General features: G+C 35.7%; 1 protein-coding gene and 1 pseudogene across 6 annotated transcripts in view; both read left to right on the forward strand.

The window, feature by feature from the left end:
- Positions 1–25,225, forward strand: part of DNAH8 (dynein axonemal heavy chain 8) — a 453,252-nt gene that overhangs the window by 171,122 nt on the left and 256,905 nt on the right. For all 6 annotated transcript variants that reach the window (XM_077161688.1, XM_077161686.1, XM_077161689.1 and 3 more), the window contains 5 exons: positions 2,046–2,161; positions 3,412–3,518; positions 13,349–13,424; positions 15,279–15,474; positions 18,055–18,251. In XM_077161688.1, coding sequence (XP_077017803.1) covers positions 2,046–2,161; positions 3,412–3,518; positions 13,349–13,424; positions 15,279–15,474; positions 18,055–18,251 — 692 coding nt within the window. The remainder of the gene's footprint in view (positions 1–2,045; positions 2,162–3,411; positions 3,519–13,348; positions 13,425–15,278; positions 15,475–18,054; positions 18,252–25,225) is intronic.
- On the forward strand, positions 16,264–17,056 carry LOC143682219 (2-iminobutanoate/2-iminopropanoate deaminase pseudogene; annotated as a pseudogene).

Genomic DNA, 25,225 nt, shown 5'->3' on the forward strand with positions numbered 1-25,225 from the left:
TTTGTTATGTAGCATTCTAATCATGTCATTTTGACTTTTTTTTTTTTTCAAAAACTAACCAGGCAAAAGTAGCATCTACAGTTTTCTTGATTCTGGAAAACTTGATTTGGGTGAGACCTTTTTTTTTTTTTAACAGTAACATGTACTGTGTTTTAAGACTTTTTTTTTCTGGACCCTTCGTTGTAGGGAATAAACTGTGCACAAAGTACAGGCAATTGATATATAATTGAAGATTATATTCCAAGGAATTTAAGGTCATGTCACAGCATGTATTTTTTTTCCTTGACCAAAAACTGGCCTATTGTTCTGCATCTTAAAAGACTCTACTTTTTGATTCTGCCTAGGCCCTCATCACCCTAAGTCAGTTTGCTTGACTGGGAATGAGAGAAACTTCCTCACTTTACCAGGGCTGTTGAGGCAAATCTGTATGACAGGATGTCTGAATTATTTCAGTGGTTGAAATCATTTTGACCCTATTATATTGCCTGTTTTCCCAATTTCAGAATATAATTTTTTCCCTCAATTAAGTCCAGTGTTTTAATCATTTCAGTAAATATATGAGCCCAAGAATTAAAGAGCTAAATTCAAATCCTCTTAATCAGGGACAGGAGAGTTTAAGAAATGATTCCCTGATAAGAGGATTGTTGCTTTATGCTTCTTAGATTATAGTTTAAGAACTTGGAGCTTTTTGTTTTGCTCAAATTGTCCTTCCTAAATATTGAGAATCCTTGGTTAAATTTGAAGAGAGAGATTTATTTTACTTTAGAGCTTTGTTTTCAAGCTATAAATAAGAATGGATTAAATAGAAATTTGTGCCTGGATGTTTTACTTGTTAGTATTGTAAGGAGATGATCCCTGTTTGTCCAGTACCTGCTCTTCCCACCATCCCCTGCTCAGGAAAGCATGGAGACTGGCTTTGGGCAGGGCAGGCTGTTGACTGGACCAAGGGTTGTGTTTCTAACATAGGTATATCACCTGTGGGTTTGAAAGAGACCCAAAGATGGCTCTGCCTAATAAGGATGATGTTAACTATTTACTATCCCTTTTGGATTTGAACCAGGAAGTACATAGGGTGTTAGCTTTTGGAGTGAGAGAATATTGCAGACAAGCAGAGATACCATGAAAGTGACTTTGTAAGATGTAAGAGAAAGTGGTTCTGGGCATAAATATAAGTGGTTCAGTGGGATTTTTGTCCCAAGGGGAACATTTAGCAAAGTTTGGAGACAGTTTTGGTTGTTACACTACTCGGGGATATTGTTACTGGTATCTAGTGGGCCCAGGCCCGGGATGCTGTTAAATATCCTACAGTGTATGGGACAACTCCCCCAACAAGCATTATTCAGTCCCAAATGTCAATAGTACTGATATTGAGAAACAGTTTAATTAGTTTTCATTAGAACTGTCAAAACACAAACATTTTAGTTCATTAACTTAGAAAATCCAAAAAGTAAACAGATAATTAATTTAGAAAGATAATATGGTAAAATCCTCTTAAAATGTTTAATTCCAGATCAAGACTGAGTATATTTACAGAGTGTATTTCTTAGTAGAATAACGATTTTATTGAGATGAGTGATTTAAATTAAATTTAAGGATTGCTCCTACATGAAAAAAAAGTTAAGTTTTTAAAAGAAAAGTTTTCATGTGAAAGAAGCTGGGCACAAAAAAGCCACATAATATATGATGGCCTTCCAATGAAATTTCAGAATAGGGAATTTTACAAATAGGGAGAGTAGATGGAGAGGGGAGTGGGGGATAGTAGCTAAAGGGTATGTGTTTCTTGTTGAGATAGTAAAAATGTTCTAAAATTGACTTTGGTAATGGTTACATATATTTGTGACTGTATTAAAAACCATTGAACTGTATACTTTAAGTGGGTGAACTGTATTGTATGTGAATTGCATCTCAGTAAAACTTGAAAAAAATGAAGAGCTTTTTCAGAAGGAGCTTCCTAAGAAGGTTTTGCCATATAGGATAAGTAAAATGCTAAAAATTAAGTGCTATTTTTATATATATATATTTTTTGTTTTGTCTTTTGTCTATAGAACAGCGGAAACATGTTGTCTTTGGAAGTGAAACAGAGGAGGGGGAAAGCACTGATTATGAAAATACTGTTGTGAGCGATGTTGCTGTTAACGATAAAGAAGATGAATTTAAAAAGGTATTTATGATGAAACAAGCTCATGCAGAATTATGACTCACTGGACTCTAGGTAATCCTGAATGGTGCTTCTCCTAGGCTGCATCAAATCTGTGTCTGTTTATAAAAAGATCCAGGAAATATAATTTCTGATTTTACATTATAGGACCTGGCAAGTTATAGCGACCTTTGCAATTTTTCTCAATATTGTCAACTTTTGAAGTGATTCTGCTGGTTACAGTTTAACTTCCCACTATTCCTATTGATCATATTTTCTTACATAGTAAATCTCTTTTGGGATTGTAGTCCCAATCCATTTGCTGCAGAGAAGATAACTTAGTTCTCAGTTATTGTATTTAATAGAGTTATCTATATCACAGGTCCAGATTCTGAGGCCCTGGGATCTGTATTTTTAGCTAGTACCACAGATTACATGTGGACTCTCCCCCAGGAGAAGCCCTAGACAGGACAGATTTCCAGTCCTGTATATGCTGATTGTGTCACACTCGTGTTGTAGTCTGATGATTCACCTCTTGTCACACCGAAATGCTTGATATTCCTTTGTTCATGCCTAATAATCATGTCTTCTGATCCAATTCAACCTAGCAGGCCCACCTAGCCTCACAGAGGTTATGTCTAGAGCAGACAGGAGCAATATGGCCAGAGCCCAGCCCAAATTTGTGACTCACTGTGCAAGTAAGGGGTGGCATCCAGATCCCTGCCCAGCCAGGCTCAGTAATGTCCTGGGCTCCAACCAATAGCCTTGGTTATTTCTCCTTCCATGGCAAGGAGGAGCATAAAGAGAAGGGTCAAACCAAGGTCACAGGAAGGTAGAAGTTTCCTCTAATATATTTTGGTATTGTACAGTTTAAAATATGATTAAAAAGAAGAATTTGAGATTCTTGAGGATGGAGACTAAATACCCTCTTCTGTGCCCACCCAAGCACTGAGAAATGCCACATTTTGTGAGTGCTTCCAGTTTTGTTGTAAATTGAGTATTGAGTGAACCAGGATGAATATGAATGAACTGCTGTAGAATTTTGGCTTCTGAGTAAGTCGTTATGTTTTGCTAGGTTGTTTATGCAAACATACTTTTCATATATTGTTATTTGCTTTAAAAACAGATAACAATTTAGGATTTAATTTATTTCTGCGATAATTGAAATTATACAACGTGTTATTTTCTGCCTTCCTTATAGCACTCTTAATATTGTATTATTGCTTTGGAGATTTTATTTTTGGCACTAAATTTAATATGATTTCTTATTACAGGAATGTAAAGAGGTCTATGCTTTTTTTTCTCATCAATTATTAGATAGTCTTCAAAAAGCTACACGATTGTCTTTGGACACAATGAAAAGAAGAATATTTGTTGCAAGGCAAGTTGTAAATGTGCTAAATTTGTCTGGTAATACTACCTATCATAAAATAATGGTAATAGCACCTTTTATTTTTATTGATTTAATAATTCAAAGTATTATACAATTTTAAAATATAGCATTCATTATACTGTAAGAACAGAGCTCAAATGAACAGCTATGTTCCTAGCACTCAGGCCAAGGTAAAGAACACTATTGGTCCCCTTTCTCATCTTCTTCCTGTTACTCAAAGGTCACTACTATCCTCAGCATTTCCTTTTTTTCCTTATGGTTCACCACATTTATATCCCTGTTCAATGTATTGTTTGGTTTTAACTGTATTTGAACTTTGCTCAGTATTATGTTTCTGAAATTCATCTGTGTTGATGCAGTTGTTTTTTCACTTCTGTACAGTTGGAATATACCTTCCATCCATTCTACTTGTGGCAGCCATTTGTTTTTTTTCCCACTTTGGGCTGTTATGAATAAAGCCACTTTGAACATTCTTTACATTCTCCTGCCACACCAGCTATGAGTGTCTTCTAATTTCCAGGCTGCTATGACAAATACCACAGAATGGGTGGTTTAAACAATGAATTTATCGTCTCACAAGTTTGGAGGCTGGAAGGCTTGCTTCTTCCTAGGGTCGGTAGCGTTCTGGCTGGCTGGCAGTCCTTGGGTTCCTTGGCTCTCCTGTCACATGGCGATGCCCTCCTTTCTCTTCTAGGTTCCTGCTAGCTTCTGGCTTCTGGCTCCTCACACTGCCTTCTCTTTAGAAGGCTTTCAGGAGTAAGATTAAAACCCATCCTGATTCTTAACTAAAACTAACATCTTCCAAAGGTTCTGTTTATACTGCATTCAGATTTTTGGAATGGGATTAAGATTAAGAATGTGTTTTTTTTTCTGGGACACATAACTCAATCTACCACAAAGTGAAATTCTGGTTTCTAGGATATATACATGTATGCCTTACTTTATCTCTTGCCCAGCATGATTCCTCATCCTTGCAGACTTTTGGTATTGTCCAATTAAAATATTCTTGCCAAGAGTGTATTGATTAATTGATATACCCAATATGTTACTTTATTGTAATATATCTTTCTACTGGTTAAATTGAAGATTTTAGCTTCCTTACACTATTGGGTCTTCCATCCAGAATCTTGGATAACCTTTTCATTTATTTAAGTCTTCTTTAATATAGCTCAATGAAGTTTTGTGTTCTCTGTGTAGAAATCTTGTTAATTTTTATTGGATTTATTCCTGGCCATGCACGGCTGATTTGTACTTTAATTATACTGTTAGAATCTCTCCATGTTTTGTGGATTTTTCAGATTTTCCTGCTGTTTTTGGTCATTTCTTGTTTTATGCATTTTAAGGGTATGTTGTTAGAGTCATGCAAGGTCATAATAGTAAAATCTACTTACAGTACTGTTCTCTCTCTTTTTTTTAATATGATGAATTTCTTTACCTATTTTACTGCTTAATTTCTCAGATTCTTTTAGAATATCATTAATTTTGCTTCCTCAGCTTTTTCTTTTTGAATGTCTTTTTCTGTTCCTTCATTTCAGCCTGTCTATATGGTTTTTTGTTTTACCTCTTAAAAACATTACATACCTGAATTATTTTATTCAGTCTGGTTGTTTCTCTCTTTTAATATGTGAGTTTAGTATGTTTACATTCAGTGTTAATTCTGATGTAGTTGGACTTAACTTTGGACATTTTACTTTGTTTTTTTTCTTTACTATCATTTTTCTTTGAGTCATTTCATTATCTGTTTTCTTTGGAATAGATAATACTTCACTTTTATTCCCTCTCCTTTACTCCAAATCTTTACTTGTTAACCTTAACTTTATTTTTTTTAACTTTTTTTTTGAAGGATAAAGAATAATTTATTCTAAATTACTACTACTCTGGAATGCTGCTGTTTAGAGAGAGTGTTCCAGGCACCTTTTGAAGACAGACCTTTAGTGATATCATACACTCTGACCAAGGAATTCCAATTCTAGAAATAGAGAGGAAAAAGATGTATGTTCAATTTTCCCAAAGCAATGTAAATAAGAGGTGGAAAAAGCCTGAAAACAATTGAAATGTCTAACAATAGAATGATTCCATAAATTATTGCATCGATAAGATGAAATATTGCTTAACCATTAAAATGATGCTTTTCACATGAGATTTTAAATAACATGGGAAATATTTACTGTTATAACATCGTGTGGAAGAGATGAATTCAAAATTGTATACTCAGTATGAATTCAAACATGGTAAAATAAAATATCTGTGTTGGTGTTGTTGTGTGTGTGTGTGTGTGTGTAAGCACACATGAGTAGTATACATATTTTCTCACATGAAAAAGGAAAAGAAAGTGCCAAAATATTAATGCTGGTTATCTCTGCGTTGTAAGATTATGAATGATTTATGTTTTCTATTTATCAGTGTTTTAACATTTTTTAATAGGAAGTGTATACTTACTTTATTCACCAGAAGAAAAACTACAGATAAAATAAGCTTCACCTTGTGGATTAGGATCTTCTAATAATGACTATTCAGGAAGCTTTCAAAAGAGGGTGACTGTGGGAATGAAGTAGATGTTTCTTCTGGCCTTCCTGCAGCTGCTCTTCTCATTGCACTACTTCCAATCCTTCTGTTCCTACTTTCTCCACATCAGTGCTGCCTACTCCCTACAACTAAAGTTACCACTTAACAAAAGTGCAATTACTCAGTATTTTCAAATTTTTAAGGTGTTCATTTAAACACTTTATTTCACCTCAGAACATAAACAGGCTTGAAAATCAGACAGATCTAGGTCTGATTCTTGGTTTGTCATTTACTAAGTATGAGACCTTGTACAAGTTAAAATTTCTTATTTGTAAAACAAACGCATCACCCTTCTTTTTTTTTTCTTTTTTTTTTTTTTATTAATAAACGGAAAAAGAAATTAACCCAACATTTAGGAATCATACCATTCTACATATGCAATCAACCAGTCAGCCATTCCAGGATGGGGTATGCTGTCTTTTTGATCTTTTTGAGCTGTTCTGTATCGTTTCTACTCCCCTAGTAGCTGTTCTGGAGGAGGAAAGATGAGGATGGCAAGACTGTTGAGGACAGTGGCAGAGGAGCCGGTGAAGGCAGAAGAGGGCACGGTGGTGGTTGGAGAGCCGCTGGAGTAGGAGGAGAAAGGGCTTAACTTTTTTATTGTATAGTATAACATATATAGAAAGCAAAGAAATAAAAAAGCAATATTTTTCAAAGCATTCTTCAACAAGTAGTTACAGACAAATCCCAGAGTTTGTCATGGGCTACCATATGATCCTCTCAGATTTTCCTTCTAGTTGCTCCAGAATATAGACAGTTAGGAGGCTTAAGTACTTTTTTTTATCATCAGAATTGACTTTTTTCCATCTTTTTTTTTGTGTGTGAAAATAACATATAAACAAAAAAGCAATAGCACTGCACTTAGTTGTAGAACATATTTCAGAGTTTGACGTGGGTTACAATTCCACAATTTTAAGTTTTTACTTCTAGCTGTTCTAAGATACTGGAGATTAAAAGAGATATCAATTTAATGATTCAGCAATCTTATTCATTTGTTAAATCCTATCTTCTCTGTATAACTCCACCATCACCTTTGATCTTTCTTTCCCTCTCTTTAGGGGTGTTTGGGCTATGGCCATTCTAACTTTTTCATATTGGAAGGGTCTGTCACTAATATGGGGTAGGGAGATGGAACTATCTGATGTTCTGGAGAGGCTGGGCCTTCTAGGTTTTAGGACATACCTGGTCCAGGGAGGTTTCTGGAAAGTTACTCTAGTTCATGGAATCCTTGTAGAACCTTATATATTGCCCTAGGTGTTCTTTAGGATTGGCTGGAATGGTCCTGGTTGGGGGTTGGCAGGTTACGATAGGTAGCAAGTTCTATGTGAAGTTTGCATAAGAGCAATCTCTAGAGTAGCTTCTGAACTCTTTTTGAACTATCTGCAACTGATTCTTTATTAGGTACACTTCTTTTCCCCCTTTTGGTCAGGATGGAATTGTTGATCCCACAGTGCCAGGGTTGGATTCATCCCTGGGAATCATCTCCCATGACGTCAGGGAGACTTTCACCCCTGGATGTCATGTCCCACATAGGGGGGAGGGCAATGATTTCACTTGGAAAATTGGGCTTAGAGAGAGTGAGACCACATCTGAGCAACAAAATAGGTCCTTCAGAAGTAACTCTTAGGCATCCCTATAGGTAAGCTAAGCTTCTCCACTCCCTGCATAAGCTTCAAAAGAGTAAGCCTCCTGATCTAGGGCATGAACTATTGATTTGGGTGTCCCTAAAATTTGACATAGTATCAGGGGATTTCCTGATGATAAAGTTTAATAGTTCCATATTTTTTCTTCTGTCTCTCAAGGGACTTTGCCAATACTTTTTGGTTATCTGCTTAATGTACTTTAGGATGTATCCAGGCATTATATTATGTTATACAAGATTAAAGGACTCTTTTTTATTCTGGGCTCCCTGTGTTTCAGTTGCTCAAATGAGCTATATAGATAGGTTGAGTTAGATTATGTACTACAGAAAATTTTGGTTCCAGATGAAATAGACCTTTCTTTCTTTGGTCTCAAAAAGTATGTGTGGTTCTAAAATGTAGACATTGTCTTCCTTACCCCTGTTCTGAATTACTTTAACCCAACCTGATTGTATTCGTTCTTATCTCTAAATATCAGGTTTTATATTTCTCAAAATCCAGAAATAATTACCACTCCAGACTAAATGTGTCTGGTATAAAAGCTTACAATCTAGGCCCCTTTTTTCTTTTAAGCATTTTCTAAAGGAAACCATACCTTTGTTGTTCTTTTGTTTCTGACTTTTTTTACCTCACCAAATATCCTACATATTCATTCACATCGTTACTTGCCTCACAACTTCGTTCCTTTTTTTTTTTATTAGCACAACATTTATTTATAAGTATACACCATTGTTCACCAATCTACTTCTCCGTCAGTGCATCCTTCAGCCACCTACATTCATCTAACAACATGTATAGTGCCCAGAGTCCACAGTTCATCAACAGTCTCAATTTTAGATAATTTCATTGTTCCCAAAAGAAAGAAAACCAATAAACACATCCTCACCCAAATAGGAAATCAAAACCTCCTCTTAACTCTTGTCCCTTTCCCCATTATTTACCTCTCCTGTTGCTGAGGTAGTGCTGATGGTTTCCTTTTAACATAGCCCATAGCATGCAATAGCAGTTTTTTCTCTGTACCCAGGACTTAAACACTCTTTGTACATCAATCATGCCTGTCAAGTATTTCTTGCAAGAACTAATTTATATTTCTAGTGTTAATCAGTGGGACACGTAGGTCTATTCAACCCCTTTCAATCTTGTCACCTTCAATTTGTTATATTACTTATAGACCCATTAGAGAACCACCTTCACTCCTATCTGTTCCCTTACATTGGAGTTTAATCTCATTAGTGAATGGTTCACCCATCTCTAGCTTCTATATATCTCTAAGTCCCATATATTCAGTATTATAAGCCTGTAATTTTACTTTTACCATGGTCATAAAAGTGGAATTGTACAGTATCTATCCTTTTGTGTTTAGTTTATTTAACTCAGCATTATGTCTTCAAGGCTCATCCATCTTGTCATGTGCTTCAGGACATCATTCTGTCTTACTGCTGTATAATATTCCATTGTATGTATATACCATATTTTGTTAATTCACTTGTCTGTTTTGGGGCTTTTGGTTTGTTTCCATCTTTGGACAATTGTGAATAATGCTGCTGTGAACATCAGTGTGCAAATGTCCATTCATGTCATTACTTTCAGCTCTTCTGGGTATATACCAAGTAGTGCTATTGCTGGGCCATAGGACAACTCGGTATTTAGTTTCCTAAGGAACTGTCAAACAGTCTTCCATAGTGACTGCACCATTATACATTCCCGCCAGCAGTGCATGAGTGTCCCAGTTTCTCCACATCCTATCCAACATTTATAGTTTCCTGTTTGTTTAACAGCAACCATTCTTATGTGTGAGGTGGTATCTCATTGTTGTCTTGATCTGCATTTCCTTTCTAGCCAATGAAAATGAGCATCTCTTCAGGTGCTTTTGAGCCATCTGTATTTGCTCTTCAGAAAAATGGCTATTCATATCTTTAGCCCATTTTAGAATTGGGTTATTTGTTCTTTTGTTGTTGAGGTGTATGATTTCTTTGTATATACAGGATATCAGACCTTTGTCCAATATGTGATTTCCAAATATTTTCTCTCATTGAGTTGGCTGCCTCTTCACCTTTTTGACAAAGTTTTTTAAGGTGCAGAAACATTTGATTTTGAGGAGTTTCCATTTGTTTTTTCTTTTTGTTGTTCTTGAAGATGTTTCCCTACGTTTTCTTCTAGAAGCTTTATGGTGCTATTTCTTCTATTAGGTATTTGATCCACTTTGAATTAATTTTTGTGTAGGGTGTAAGATAGGTCCTCTCATTTTTTTTTACATGAGCAGGCACCGGGAATCGAACCTGGGTCCTCGGGCATGGCAGGCAAGCACTCTTACCTGCTGAGCCACCGTGGCCCACCCCTCTTTCATTCTTTTGGCTATTTATATCCAGTTCTTCCATGCCCATTTGTTGAAAAGACTGTTTTGTTCCAGTTCAGAGGAGTTGGGAACCTTGTCAAAAATCAGTTGACCATAGATTTGGTGGCCTACTTCTGTACTCTTGATTTGATTCCATTGGTCAATGCTTCTATCTTTGTGTCAGAACCATGCTGTTTTGGCCACTGTGGCTTTGTAATAGGTTTTGAAGTCAGGGAGTGTTAATCATCCCACTTTGTTCTTCTTTTTTTAGGATACTTTTAGCTATTTGGGGTCTGTTCCCTTCCAGATGAATTTCGTAACTAGCTTTTCCAAGTTCTCAAAGTAGGTTGTTGGAATTTTGATTGATGTCACGTTGAATTTGTAGATCAATTTGGGGAGAATCAACATCTCAACTGTATTTATCCTTCCTATCCTTGAGCAGGGAATGTACCCTTAACTTTAAAATAGACAATTTTTTTTTCTAGAGTTAGAAAAAAATGTACTGTCTGTAAACTTTCAGTTCTCTAATCTTATTTCTGACTATACAGGCTTTGGTATGCTTTACTCCCTGAAAAGTGCCTGCCTTATTATTTTTGTTTGATCTTTTAGTTCTACACTTTTTAGAATACTTGAAATAATCTTATTCTTTTTGAGCCAACATTAATCAAGTTTATTGAACTATTTATTAATCACCAATTTATCTTATACTTCTTTCATCTCACTGGTTCCTAAGTGAGGATGTATGAATGGCAAACCCTCTTATTCTTTGTAAGTTTGAAATGCCTTTTTGCCTCATTCTTGCATGAAATTTGGGTAGATACAAAATTTTACTTTACCTCTGCATTTTGAACTTATTCCTTTATTCCTTACCTATGTTGTTGTCAGTAAGTCTGCAGTGAATCTAATTAAAGGTTATTTCTATCCTTAATGTTCTACAGTTTTTCTTAACGTGTGGATTTATCTTCATTTAATTCTGCTTGTTCTCACAGTGTAGTTTCTATTTGAGGGCAATTATTTTTCCTTAGTTCTGGAACATATCAGCAGTTTCCTCTTCATTTATTGCTTCTAGGCCATTCCTTTCATTTTCTTCTTCTGGAACTCCTATAAATTGAATAGTGAATATACTGACCATGTGACTTTTTTTGCTTAAACTAGAACATTTGGGTGAGTGAAGGGAGAACTGTGTAGGGGAGGTACTAAAACAGACTTATCATAGCACTTTCCTGGGTACACTGGATGTGTGGTCATCTCAAATTGGGGCCTCACAGTCTGTCCTTTCTGTCTTCTAACTATTCTGTTATAGTTTTTGTCATTTTGCCTTTCTGGGCTTCCTTACTATTTCTGTTATCTAGTCTAAAGATTATTCCATATATTGCATTTAAAAATATTTCAATAAATATTTTTTTCCTTATCCTGCAGATATTATATCACTTCTCTGCTTTTTTTAGTTTAGCAATTTCTTTCTTTTTTTTAATGGAAGGTAGCCTTCATCTTTCTCTTTGAATGTTCTTAATATATGTATTTTAGAGTCTTCCATACTTCTTTTTTTGTAAATTTTTATTCTAGTAACATATATACAACTTAAAATTTCCACTTTAACCACATTCACATACATAATTCAATGTTGTTAATTATATTTACAATGATATGCTACATCACCACCATCTAAAACTTTTCCATCACTCTAAAATGTAGGAACCCTTTACATTTTAAGCATTCATTTTCTCTTCCTACTCCCCCCCATCCCTTGGTAACCTATTATTCTGACTCTATGAATTTGCTTGTTCTAATTATTTCATATTAGTGACATCATACAATATCTGTCCTTTTGTGTCTGCTTAATTCACTCAGCATGATTCTTCAGGGGTCAGTCATGTTGCCATATGTATCAGAATTTCATTCCTCTTTATGGCTGAATAGTAATCTGTTGTTTATATACTACATTTTATTTCTCCATTCATTGGTTGATGGACACTTGAGTTGCTTCCATCTTTTGGGAAATGTGAATAATGTCCCTGTGAACAGCAGTGTGCAAATATCTGTTTGAATCTCTGCTTTCAATTCTTTTGGGGAGTCTACCATACTTCTATACATTGAATTTTATTTGGAGTGAGTTTTTTATATAATTATTGATCTGTTTATGCCCTTCTTTCTTACTATATGACTTGGAATTTTGATTTGTAAGCCCTCTTTTTTGTGTGTTTCTCTCTCCTACCCTTCTTCCCTGCCTAGGGGTTTCACTTTTGACCCACATGGTCCTTGGAACCTTGAGTATAGAACCAGACTTTATTTGTCCACAGTTACTGCTTCCTCTTGAGATATTGGAGATATGGCCCATATGGTCAAGTTGCGTATGGGTGGCTGGCTTAGTTGCTTTTTGGAAGCTGTCACTCCAGGCCAACATCTTCTGGAAAAGCCCAACCTGCAGGCAATAGGTTGGTTTAACTTATTTTTTTGCTGTTTTGCCTCACTTCTTGAGTGGGAGCATCATCTTAGGTTTTGGCTTCAAATAGTGAGCCCATTTGAGTTCCCCCATCTCATATGGAGTTCTTTCAGTTCTCTGTATTCCCCAGGAGCCAACTTTCCCCCTGCCTTGTTCCAATCTAGAATCCTGGCCAGGGTGTTTCTGGTCCATTTCTGATTCTTAGGGACATTTATCTTGTTTTTAGTAATTCTCATATCCTTTATGTGTGATCCATTTTGATGTATTTGGGATAGAGAGGCAGTTTTAATGTATGAACTTTATGTGAATTTTCAAGTCTTGCTATACTTAAGTAATTTTTGAAGAAACTTGCATTTATGTGTATGTTTGTGTGCTATGCTTCAGTGTGTGAATGAGTCTGGTTGTTTAAAAAGACTATTTTTGGAAGGCATTGGCCAGAAATCTCTTTAATCTTGCAAAAAAGTGTGTGTATATACATACATACATATATAATACATGAAAGTATATACTTTTTGTTAGTAAAATCATCCTGCTATCTGTTATAGGGCTTGGGACAAAAAAATGCCTTAAGTAAATATTGTTAGGTGATTGTTACTGAGAAAGAACATCAAAATGCTAGAAAATATATTTGGGAATAATATTTTACTTCTAAGTATATAAAATTTGTTATGCTAGAACTCTGAATTTTGTGACTCCATTATACATATTAGTCTTGTCATGTAATTCTGTATTTTTAAAAATGGTCTTTATTTTTATGACTGAAACTTGTAGCATGAGTAGCTATTTAAGATATTTTAGATTAAGATTTATCAACTAAATGTCCATGTTATTACAGCCATTATGGGCGAAGACGGTCAGAAGATATTGTTTCCTTTATAAAAACTGAAGTCCATCTTGCAATTCCTAACGTGGTAAGTATTATTTAATATTCAAGCTTTTAATAAAATGATATTTTAGTAATGTGTTTAAGAGATATAGCATTAGAACTGAACTTTCACTTAAGAGTAACCTCTTATTCTTAAATATTTTTTTCTTAAACTTTTTATTTTGAAAAAATTTCAAATTTACAGGACAGTTGAAAAAAAAATAATACAGAATCCATACAGAGAACTCCAACATACTCCCCTTGCCACTCGGATACCCAGATGCACCAATTTTAACATTTAGCCGAATATGCTTTATCATTCTTTCTATCTATCATCATTACATCTATCTATAAATTTTCTGAACATTTTAAAGTAGGTTGTATACATTATGCTCCTTGAACACATGTGCATTTCCTAAGCACAAGGATATTCACTTATGTAGCTAACATTAAGTTGTCAAGTTCCAGAACTTTAAGAATCTTTATTCCAATTTTTTCATATATCCCAATAATGTCCTTTTCTCCTCCATTATTAGATCCAGTCCAGGGTCATGTATTGCATTTAATGTGTTGTCTCTTTGGATGTTTTCCTGTGTATTTTTAAACTTCACCTTGGTATTTAACAAAAAATCAAAATGTTATTTATCTTTATGATAAAAAACTACATATGTATAATTCATACGTATTGAAGGTTGATTTAAGAGTTGTGTCTGTTCTGTCATCAACTGGTAGTACTTTATAAATCTTTTTACTTTTTTCTTACTTCAGACATTAAATTATCTAAATAATATCATCTTAGAAGCCCCAATCCCTATCTCAAACATAGGACCATGAAGTAACTCACTAAAGATGGCAGAATAGAAAGAAAGAGGCTATGCTTTGAGCATCATGGGTCTTTCATTCCTTCCCATTGCATTTATTCCTACCACTAACCCAACTACTTTTTGGCATCTGTAACTACAAGCCACATGGGATAACTGAGGTACATTCAGTGATGGGCCAGTGGATAAGGGCAGACAACTTCTGGCTCACCTTACACCGTATGTATACTGTCTGACCTCCTATAGGAGAGTTTCTGAGTTTACTTGGCACATTTCAAAGAACAGAGGTCATAGTCTTTATGGTACGGCTCCTTGAAACTTTTTTGCTCCGTGGACATCCACAACCAATTCATAATTTACTTTTTATCCCACCACCCTGTTCTAGTTTGCTAGCTGCCGGAATGCAACACAGCAGAGAAGAATTGGCTTTTAATAAAAGGGGATTTATTTCATTACTTCTTCAGAGGAAAGGCAGCTCACTTTCAACTGAGGTTCTTTCTTACATGGGAAGGCACAGAGTGGTCTCTGCTGGCCTTCTCTCTAGGCCTCTGGGTTCCAACAACTTTCCTGGGGTGATTCCTTTCTGCATGTCCAATGGCCTGGGCTGAGCTGTGAGTGCTGAGATGAGATATGCTGAACTGCTTTGGCTGGGCTACGTTGAGTCTCTCATTTAAGCACCAGCCAATTAAGTCAAACATCATTCATTGCAGCAGGCACGCCTCCTAGCCGACTGCAGATGTAATCAGCAACAGATGAGGTTCACATGCCATTAGCTCCTGTCCACAGCAATAGAACTAGATGCCTTCACCTGGCCAAGTTGACAACTGAATCTAACTACCACACACCCTCACAGGGAAGGGCAACAAGTACTGAGTTTGTCCCCTTTCTGCCTGCAAATATTGATAGAATGGGAAAATTTTAGGATAGAGAAAGTCTGTAGCACATCCTCCAACATTCTTCTTCTCAAAGCTGCCTCCCACTGGGCCCTCTTAGGCTTTCCCCGTTCAGTGGGGAATGGGTGTGGTGAGAATCAGATCGTATCTGGTGTAGAACTGTGAACTTGTTTCTTCTTTCTACAGGTAATGGTTCCTAGTTTGGATGACATTCAACAAGCCATTAACCGTATGATCCAGTTAACTCTGGAGGTCAGCAGAGGAGTGGCTCACTGGGGGCAGCAGCAGATCCGTCACACCAAGAATGTAGTTGTCAGTCCCAGCCATACCTCCACTGATGTGTTCCATTTAAGCGCAGGGAAACAGCTGAAGAAGGAAGAGAGTAAGGATGTTGAAGCAAATGTCAGATGAATAGAATCTTAGAATCCTAACAACTAGTTAGTGGTCTTTTTTTCCCCATATGCAATACCAATATTTATTATCATCATCCTATTGTTGGAAATGTAGATGTTTCCAATTTTTCACTGTCACGGATAAGCTATTATCAACTTTCCATGTACAGGAATCCTTGATTGCATTTCTGATATTTCTTTTATCTTTTAAAAAATTGTGGTAACATATAAAACATAACATTTCCCAATTTAACTATCTTCAAGCATACAATTCAGTGTCATTATTTACACAATGTTGTGCTACAATGCCACCATCCGTCATGAAAACTTTTCCATCACCCCAAACAAACTCTGTACCCATTAAGCATTAACTTCCCAGTCTCACTAAAAACAACAACACAAATACTCTTAGCAAAATTCTCTGGAGTTATAAAGACGGTCTGAAGTACTGGAGATTGGGTGTGGAAAAGGTGCAAAAATAAATGGGATATAGTTCCCTGCTGTTAAAGATCTCATAGCAAAGAGAGATGGATAAAGATATAGAGTACAGTGATATATCCTGCATCTGAGGCATTTATTTGCAAAGCTGCATGGGCACAGGGATGAATACAAAAGGCAACAATCAGAAATTGTCATTTGAGACAGGTCTTGAAAGATGAGTTGTGGTGTGGCAGACAGCAAAGAGAAAATTTCACATAGGAGGAATAGACTGTCACAGAGTTCATACTCAAAGCTGTAGCTGAGAGGTTGAAAGATCAAATATTCAGAAGCTGTTGCAAATGAATGACCTGCACTTAGGTCAGTTCATTGAGCCTGTGGTAAATTCAATAGGGGATGTACCTTAGAAGATAGTACTCAGAGTTAGTCAAGGTGAAGCGAGCTGGGGATGATGTAGGGACTTGCTCATCAAGGGGCCATTAGGAAAAAGGGTTAGCCATATCGTCCTTCATCAGAAAAGTGATCAGTGCCACGAAAACTCAAGGGGCCATTGGTTGTTTTAGTGAAACTGTGTTTTGTCGACAGGACCATTTATATTTCAGGACAGCTAGGCGTGGACCCATCAAGGGGACAGGATAGCTTGTACCAGGAGGGGTAACAGCAGAAGCTTAACAATCTCTTAAAACATGAGCAGTATTCTGAAAGCTGCAGGCTGTAGCTTTGCTAATGTGGTAAAAACAACTGTTTTGTTGGCTGACATAAATGATTTTAGTACTGTCACTGAGATCTACAAATGGTATTTCAAGAGTAATTTTCCTGCTAGAGCTACCTACCAGGTTGCTGCTCTGTGCAAAGGGGACTATGTTGAGATTGAAGCAGATGTCCAAGGACCTCTCACAACAGCATGACTATAAATGGCCCCAGTGTTGTTATGCCTGGAATTTTCATAATACTTTTAAGTTAACATCTTAATTTTTATAATTGATGTTGAAAAGTCTAAATTTGACTAAAATATCTGAAGTTTATTATGTAAGAACCATATAATGGGGGATTGATTGAATTGAAGATTAGATGATGAATCTAATTATAGATGTTATAAATTACATTTATACACACTGATATTACTGAATGTGAAGATTCATTCATTACATAGTTGCGCAAACAGATAAAAGTAAAAAGAAGCAACATGTAGGAAAAATGAGTTACTATCTGAAAAATAATAAAGAGCATCCTTGACTTGAATACTATTTAATTTAATGATGTGAAGTGTATTTAGTTTTTATGTCAGATATGTGATTCTGCTTTGAGTAAAAGTAAACTTAGGGTTTGAATGGTAGAGATAGAGAAGAAGAAAGTGGACTCAAAATTTACGTAGATGATATTTTTCTTATGGAAATAAAATAGACATGCAAATTAAAAAAGAAGACACTTCTTATCTTCAGCTAGTTGTTACTGTGCTGGAATGTTTGCCTAACATTACTGGTTTGACCATTTAAAAAGTATCTGGAAATACGTAATTCTGTGAGTTTGAATTGTTAGTAATTACTTTAAGAAAGTAAAGTGATATGTGTGTGATGTCTGTTTGACAGAGAATATTTGAGAATCTTTGATAGGGGAATTACAGGATCAGATTTGTCTTTTAGTAAGAGATGTTAATAATTGTGAGAGTTATTGCATGATCTCTATATACCAGATGTTAAGCTGAAGAGGAATATATATTATCTTCTTTAATCCTCACAATATAGCTGTAAAGATTAAATAACTGGCCTAAAGTCATTTGGGTAATATGGTGATATCACTCTCCCTTATCCATTATGCAATTCTGTGGGCTAGTTATTTTCAATTCTCTTGACCTTTTCTTGGAGAACATTTTAATTTTTTGTGTCTTTAGTTAGCATGTTTCAGTTGTACCCCCTAAAAAACATAGTGTTTCCACAGTAAAGAAATCTAGACCTCAACACTCAACACAATAGTTTGATAAGAATAAATGAAGATAGCTAGACAATAACTATTAATTACTTGCAATGAGCATGTTTAAGAAAATAATTTGAAAAAATCTATAAATTATTAAGGTTAATAGTATTAAAATTGAACAGAGAAGTTACTTATAGTATAAAAACTTGTGTTTTCAGGATCTTTTGAAGAAGTTATTCCTCCAAGGAAGTTGAAGAATTTTTACCCTGGGGTAGCAGAGCACAAGGATATTTCAAAGTTGGTGCTCCTCCTTTCCTCTTCTGTGAATTCCCTAAGAAAGGCAGCAAATGAGGCTTTGCAAGACTTTCAAAAGTATAAGACTCTCTGGACAGAGGACCGAGATGTGAAAGTAAAGGTATAATTCAGCTGATAACAAAAGAATGTGATATAGTTTGGGCTTCAGTTGTTTATATCTAATCACTGGACCAAGAAAATACCAGTGACAATGATACGAACTAATGAGAAGAGACCAAAAACTTGTAAATGCCAAGGATCTGACATGCTATTTGGTGTAATTCTCACATCGACACTGTAAAACAGTTGAAAAAAAATGAGGTGTTAGTTAAGATTTAGTTCAAATTCACTTTGAGAATTGAGTGCAGATTATGTTCCAGAGGATGTCCAGAAGCCAGGTATACTCACATTGACCCAGCTGTATTTTTGGTTAGTGACTCATGGTAGCCTGTGAAATTCCCTTGCATAGCCTCCTCCCCCAGTACCACCAGACATCACTTTTCTTTACTGTGCCATTGACCTAATAACAGATACAAAAGTAAAATTATATATGCAACTTTAATTTTCTAACTTAACTATTATAAATGTAAGATTTATTTTGTCAAAAAAATTAAAGAAGTAGGAAAGATGACAGAATAGAAAGCTTCAGGAATTGACTGTTTCACTAAAAGAGCAGGTGGTAACTATATGAATCAACTATTTTGGAACTCTTGATTCTAGCAGAACTCTTGCAGCATCCAGGGAAGAACTGTATAAAGAGGCAGGTAAATTTTAGTAATGATTGGTGAATTTCATCTTTCACATAGTGGCTATAATCCCCTTTTTCCAAACTACTTGGTAGCTACCTTGTGAACTGCAGCCTGTGTGTCTGCTATAGAATGCTGGTGCCAGGGTGGGCAGTCATGACATAGTCTTCCTAAAACTGGGTGTGTGTGTGGTCTGATTGACAATTGCTGTATTTGATCACTGGGGAGCTGGCACTGAAGGTGGCTGTGGTTCAATCCCAAAGGCAGAAGTGACAGAGGAGTCTTAAAGAGACAGGACCTTTTTTCCCTTACCTTTCCCCTTTTGGCAAAAAAATAGTTTGGAAAAGTCACAAACTGACAATTCCAAACCTCAACAAGGGAAAAAAAACAACAATCCCAGAGAAGAGGGATTAGATTTCCAAAGTTACAACATAATTATACTCAGAATATCCAATTCCCAACAAAAAATTTAAAAACACACAAAGAAATGGGAAAGTATGGCCCATCTCAAGAAAAAAATAGAAACTAATCTGAAAGAATCTCATTCATACATTGTTAGCCAAAGGCATTAAATCAAATGTCTAAATGTTCACTGAGCTAAAGAAAACCTTGGTCAAAGCATCAAAGGAAATTAGGAAAATGCTGTCTGAACAAAATAAAGAGCTAGAAATGATAGAAAGCAACCAAACAGATATACTGAAAGTGAAAGGACCATAACAGAAAGGGATCGTTTCAGTTTGCTAATGCTGCCAAAATGCAATATACCAGAAATGGATGGGCTTTTTTGAAGGGGACTTATTAGGTTACGAACTTAACAGTTCTAAGGCCATGAAAATGTCCAAGTTGAGGCATCAATAAGAGGATACCTTCACTCAAGAAAGGCTGACCATGTCCAGGGTTTCTCTGTTACATAGGAAGGCACACGGTGACAGGTGCTGGCCCTTCTCTCCAGCAGGGTTGGTTTCAAAAATGCCTCTCTCAGCTTCTGGTCTCTCCTGGGGCAGTTTCCTTCTGCATCTCCAAATGTCTGTGTCTCTCTACTCTCTATGGCTCTGATCTCTCTCTCCAAAATATTTCTCTCTTAAAGGATTCCAGTAAGTTAAGACCCATTTTGAATGGGTGGGGTCACATCTCCAGGGAAACACCCTAATCAAAGGGTCCCACCCAACAGTATGTCTGGCCCCACAAGATTGGATTAGAAGAACATGGCTTTTCTGGGTGCATATCAGTTTTCAAGCAACCACAGAGATTCAGCAGCAGATTTGAGCAACCAGAAGAAGGGATCAGTGAATTTAAAGAGACAACAATTGAAATTATCCATTGTGAAGATCAGAAAGATAAAAGAATGAAGAAAACTGAACAGAGCCTTAGGCATTGTTGGGATGCCATCAAGAGTATGCATATGCATCATAGGAGTCCCAGAAGGATGGAGGAAGAGAGGGGAAAAATTGCTATATGAAATAGTGGCCAGAACCAAATCTGATAAAAGATGTAAATATATATACATAAGAAGCCCAATAAACTCTGACAAGGATAAACTCAGAAATTTACACCAAGACACATTATAACAAAATTGTGAAAATCCAATGATGAAGAGGCAAGTTTGAAAGCAAAAGAGAAACTACCTATAACAAACATACTATCCTCAATAAGATTAAATTGTCAACAAAATATTCCATATTTGGCAAAATTATCCTCCAGAAATGAAGGATAAATTAAGACATAAAAAAAGTCAAAGGGGTTCTTTACCAGAAGATCTGCACTACAAAAAGTGTTAAAGGGTCATTAAGACTCAAGTGAAAGGACATTAGATAGAAACTTGAAGCTGTAAGAAGAAATAAGGAATGTTTCTTTTCTGCACTTCTGTGTTGTAAAACATAAATGTCTAAAACAATAACTAAAACTATTATAGATATAATAGTTATAAGATGTAATCTGAGACAGTAACATTATAAAGAAGGAGAATCAGAGATGTCTGGGAATAGAGCATCTGTAAACTAATAAAACTAAACTGGTATTATTAAAACTAGTGTTATTAGTTTAAGATGTTAATAGTAACAAAGATATCTACTAAGAAAACAAAAAATATAGAGAGTACAGGAAAAAAGGAAATTCAAATGTAAATTATAAAAAATCAACTAAATGTGAAAAAAGGCAGTAAGGAGTAATTGAGGAGCAAGAAACATGGAAGATATACAGAAAAATATATAAATGGAAGAAATAAATCCTTATCAGTTATTGCCTTAAATGTAAATGGATTAATCTCTCCTATTGAATGGCAGAAATTGGCCGTTTAGATGAAAAGAAAAAACATCCATTTATATCTACAAGAGATTCACTTGAGATATAGACACAAAAGATTTAAAGTAAAAGGATGGAAAAAGACATTCCATGCAAATAGTAATTAAAAGAGAGCCAAAATGCCTGTATTATTGTCATACAAAATAATAATTTTTAAGTCAAAAAAGTTCACAAAGACAAAGAAGGGCATTGTATATTGTTAAAAGGTGCGATCTAGCAGAAGATAATTATAAACATACACTCACTTAACAATTGAATCCCCACATATGCGAAGCAATAAAGACAATTGAAGGGAGAAATAGTTTTACAATAATAGTTGGAGACTTCAGTATACCACTTTCAGTAATGCATAGAACATCTAGACAAAATATCGGTTAGGAAACAGAAGACTTGCAAAAAATATTATACCAATGACACATGACAGATAAGAATACTCCAGCCAATAATAGCAGAACATATTCTTCTTAAGTGCACATGGATTGTTCTCCAAGATAGTTCATTTATTAGGCTGCAAATAAAATCTTGATACATTTTTTTAAAGATAGATATCATACAAGTATCTTCTCTGACCACAATGGTATGGAACTAGAAATCAAGAACAAGGGAAACTGGAAAATTTACAGATATGTGGAAATTAAGCAGCATACTCTTAAACAACTATGGTTCAAAGAAGAATCACAAGGGAAGTTAGAAAATAGAGACAAATGAAAGCAAAAGACAACACGGAAACTGATGGGATATGCAGCATAGCAGGGCTCAGAGGGAAATTTATAGCTGAAAATGCCTTCATTAAAAAGAAGAAAAATAACAAATTAACAACCTAACTTCATACCTAAAAGAACTAGAAAAAGAAAAGCAAATTAAACCCAAAGTTAGCAGAAGGAGGGAAATAGTAAATATTAAAACGGAGATAAATGAAATATAGAATAGAAAAACAGTACTGAGAATCAATGCAACTGTAAGTTCGTTTTTTTGGAAAAGGTGAATAATATCGACAAATCTTTAGCCAGCCTGACGAAGAAAACATGAGATAGGTCACAACTAAAATCAGGAATAGAGATGGGGATGTTGTTGATGTTACAGAAATAAAAGGGATTATAAGAGAATATTGTGAACAATTATAAACCAACAAATCAGATAACCTTGATGAAATGAGCAATTTCTAGAAACATACGAATCAAAAGAAGAGGTCAGTTAGAGACTCTCAACAGACATATGACAAGTAAAGAGATTAGAGTCATCAAAACTGCCTAATAGGAGCAGGTCATGTTGGCTCAGCAGGCAGAGTTCTCACCTGCTATGCCAGAGACCCGGGATCGATTCCAAGTGCCTGCCCATGCAAAACAAAACAAAAACAAAAACAAAATGCCTAACAAAGAAGAGTCCAGGACTAGATGACTTTGCTACTGAATTTTGCCAAAGATTTAAAGAAGAACTAACACCAATCCTTCTCAAACTCTTCCAAAAAACAGAAGAGGAGCAACACATCCTAAATCATTCTATGAGCCTACCATTACCTTGATACCAAAACCAGATAAAACTACCACAAGAAAACAAGTTTACAAATCAATATCCCTTATGAATATAAATACAAACATCCTCCATAAATTACTAGGAAACTGAATTCAACAACATATTAAAAGGTTTATACACCATGGCCAAGTGATCATTCCAGGAAAGCAAGTGTGATTTGATGTAAGAAAATCAGTCAGTATAATGAACCATGTTAATAGAATGAAGGAAAAACAGCACATGATTATTTTAATAGATGCAGAGGCATTTGAGAAAGACATTTTACAAATCCAATATCCATTCATGATAAAGAACATTCTGAAAACTAGGAATAGAATTGAAATTTTCTCAATATGATAAAGAGCATTTGTGAAAAACCCATAGCAAACATCTTACTCAATGGTGAAAAACTGAAAGCTTTCTAACATCAAGAACAAGATAAAAATGCCCACTGTCACCACTGTTATTGAACATTACACTGGAAATTTTAGCCAGTGTGAAGAAAAAGGCATCCAAATTAGAAAGGAAAAGGTAAAAGTATCCCATTTTGTAGATGACATGGCCCTATATATAGGAATTCACAAAGAATCCACAAGAAAACTATTAGAACTAATAAATGAAGTCAGTTAAGTTGCAGGGTACAGAATCAACATACAAAAATCAGTTGAGTTTCTTTATACCAGTAATGAACAATATGAAAGAGAAATATGAAATTCTATTTACAATAGCACCTAAAATAATAAATACATAGGAATAATTTTAACCAAGGAGGTGAAAGACATATATACTGAAAACCACAAAACATTGCTGAAAGAAATAAGACTTTAATAAATGGAAAGACATGCCTCATTCATAGATTGGACGGCTTACCATTGTTAAGGTGTCAGTACTATGTAAGGCAATCTACAAATTCAATGTAATCCCTACCAAAATTCCAGAACCCTTTTTGCAGTAATGGAAAAGTTGATGTTCAAATTCATATGGACTTGTATGGGGTTGGGCAGCCAAAACAGTCTTGAACGAGGCAAAAAATAGTTGAAGTACTCACACTTCCTGATTTTAAAACTTACTACAAAGTTACAGTAATTAAAGCATTGTGGTATTGGTATAAGGATATCCATATGCATATAGACCATTGTACCAGAATGGAGGCTCTAGAAATAAACCCACCCATCTAACGCCAGTTAAATTTTGACAAGGGTGTCAAGTCCATTAATGGGGGAAAGAATAGTCTTTTCAGAAAATGGTAATGGGATGACTGGAAATCTATATGCAAAAGAATGAGTTGGACTCCTATGTCTCACCATTCACAAAAACTAATGAAAATGGATTAGTGACCTAAATATCATAGCTAATACTAGAAAAGTTATAAGACAATGAGGGAAATATCTTCAGGGCTTTGTATTTGGCAATAGATGTTATACCATGTGCTGTTTTGAAACTCTTATGTATCCCAGAAAAGCCATGTTCTTCTAATCCAATCTTGTGAGGGTAGACCTATTGTTGGGTGGTAACTTTTGATTAGGATGTTTCTGTGGAGATATGACCCACCCAATTGTGGGCAGGACCTTTAGATTAGGTTGTTTGCACAGACATATAACACCATCCATTCAAGGTGGGTCTTAATCTACTTACCGAGTCCTGTAAGAGAGCAAACACAGAGAGCAGAGAGATGACAAAACCAAGACACAGATGACTGAAGATGCAGAGCTACTGAGAGAGCCATTTGAACCCAGAAGCCAGAAGAGAAGGACAACCGATGTCGCCATGTGCCTTAATTTGGACATTTTCACAGCCTTTGCATTGTAACTTGTAACTTAATAAATCCCCTTTACAAAAACCAATTGATTTTTGGTTTTTATAAAGAATACATTGTATTCTGACAGCCTTAGCAAACTGAAACACACTCAAACCACAAGCAACAAAAGAAAAATTAGATAAATTGGACTTCATCTATGTTAAAAACTTTGTGCATCGAAAGACATTATCAAAAAGGGGAAAAAACAGCCTACAAAATGGGAGAATATATTTTAAAATCATGTATCTGATAAGAATACATAAAGAGTTCCTGCACTTCAACAACAAAAAAGACAACCCAATTTTTAAAATGAACAGAGGATTTGAATAGATGTTTCTTCAAAGAAAATATACCACTCACCCAAAGCACATGAAAAGATGCTCAACATCTTTAGCCATTAGATAAATGCAAATCAAAACTACAATGAAATACCACTTCACAGCCACCAGGTTGGCTATTTAAAAAAAAATTGGGGAGAGGGGAGAAGATGGCGGCTTAGTAAGACGCGCAGATCTTAGTTTCTTCTCCAGGACAGCTACTAAGGGAGTAGAAACGATACAGAACAGCTCCCAAAGCCACAACAGAGATAAAAAAGACAGCGTACCCCATCCTGGAACGGCTGGCTGGCTTAGAGAAGCCGCTCGGGTGAGATCACCGAGGCGCACAGGCTTCACCAGGCAGGGCGGCAAGTGGCCGGAGTCACTCCCTTCCCCCTTCCCGGGCCGGCTGGGAGAATTG

This window comes from Tamandua tetradactyla, chromosome 5 (assembly GCF_023851605.1).
Source record: "Tamandua tetradactyla isolate mTamTet1 chromosome 5, mTamTet1.pri, whole genome shotgun sequence".
Classification (NCBI taxonomy): Eukaryota; Metazoa; Chordata; class Mammalia; order Pilosa; family Myrmecophagidae; genus Tamandua; species Tamandua tetradactyla.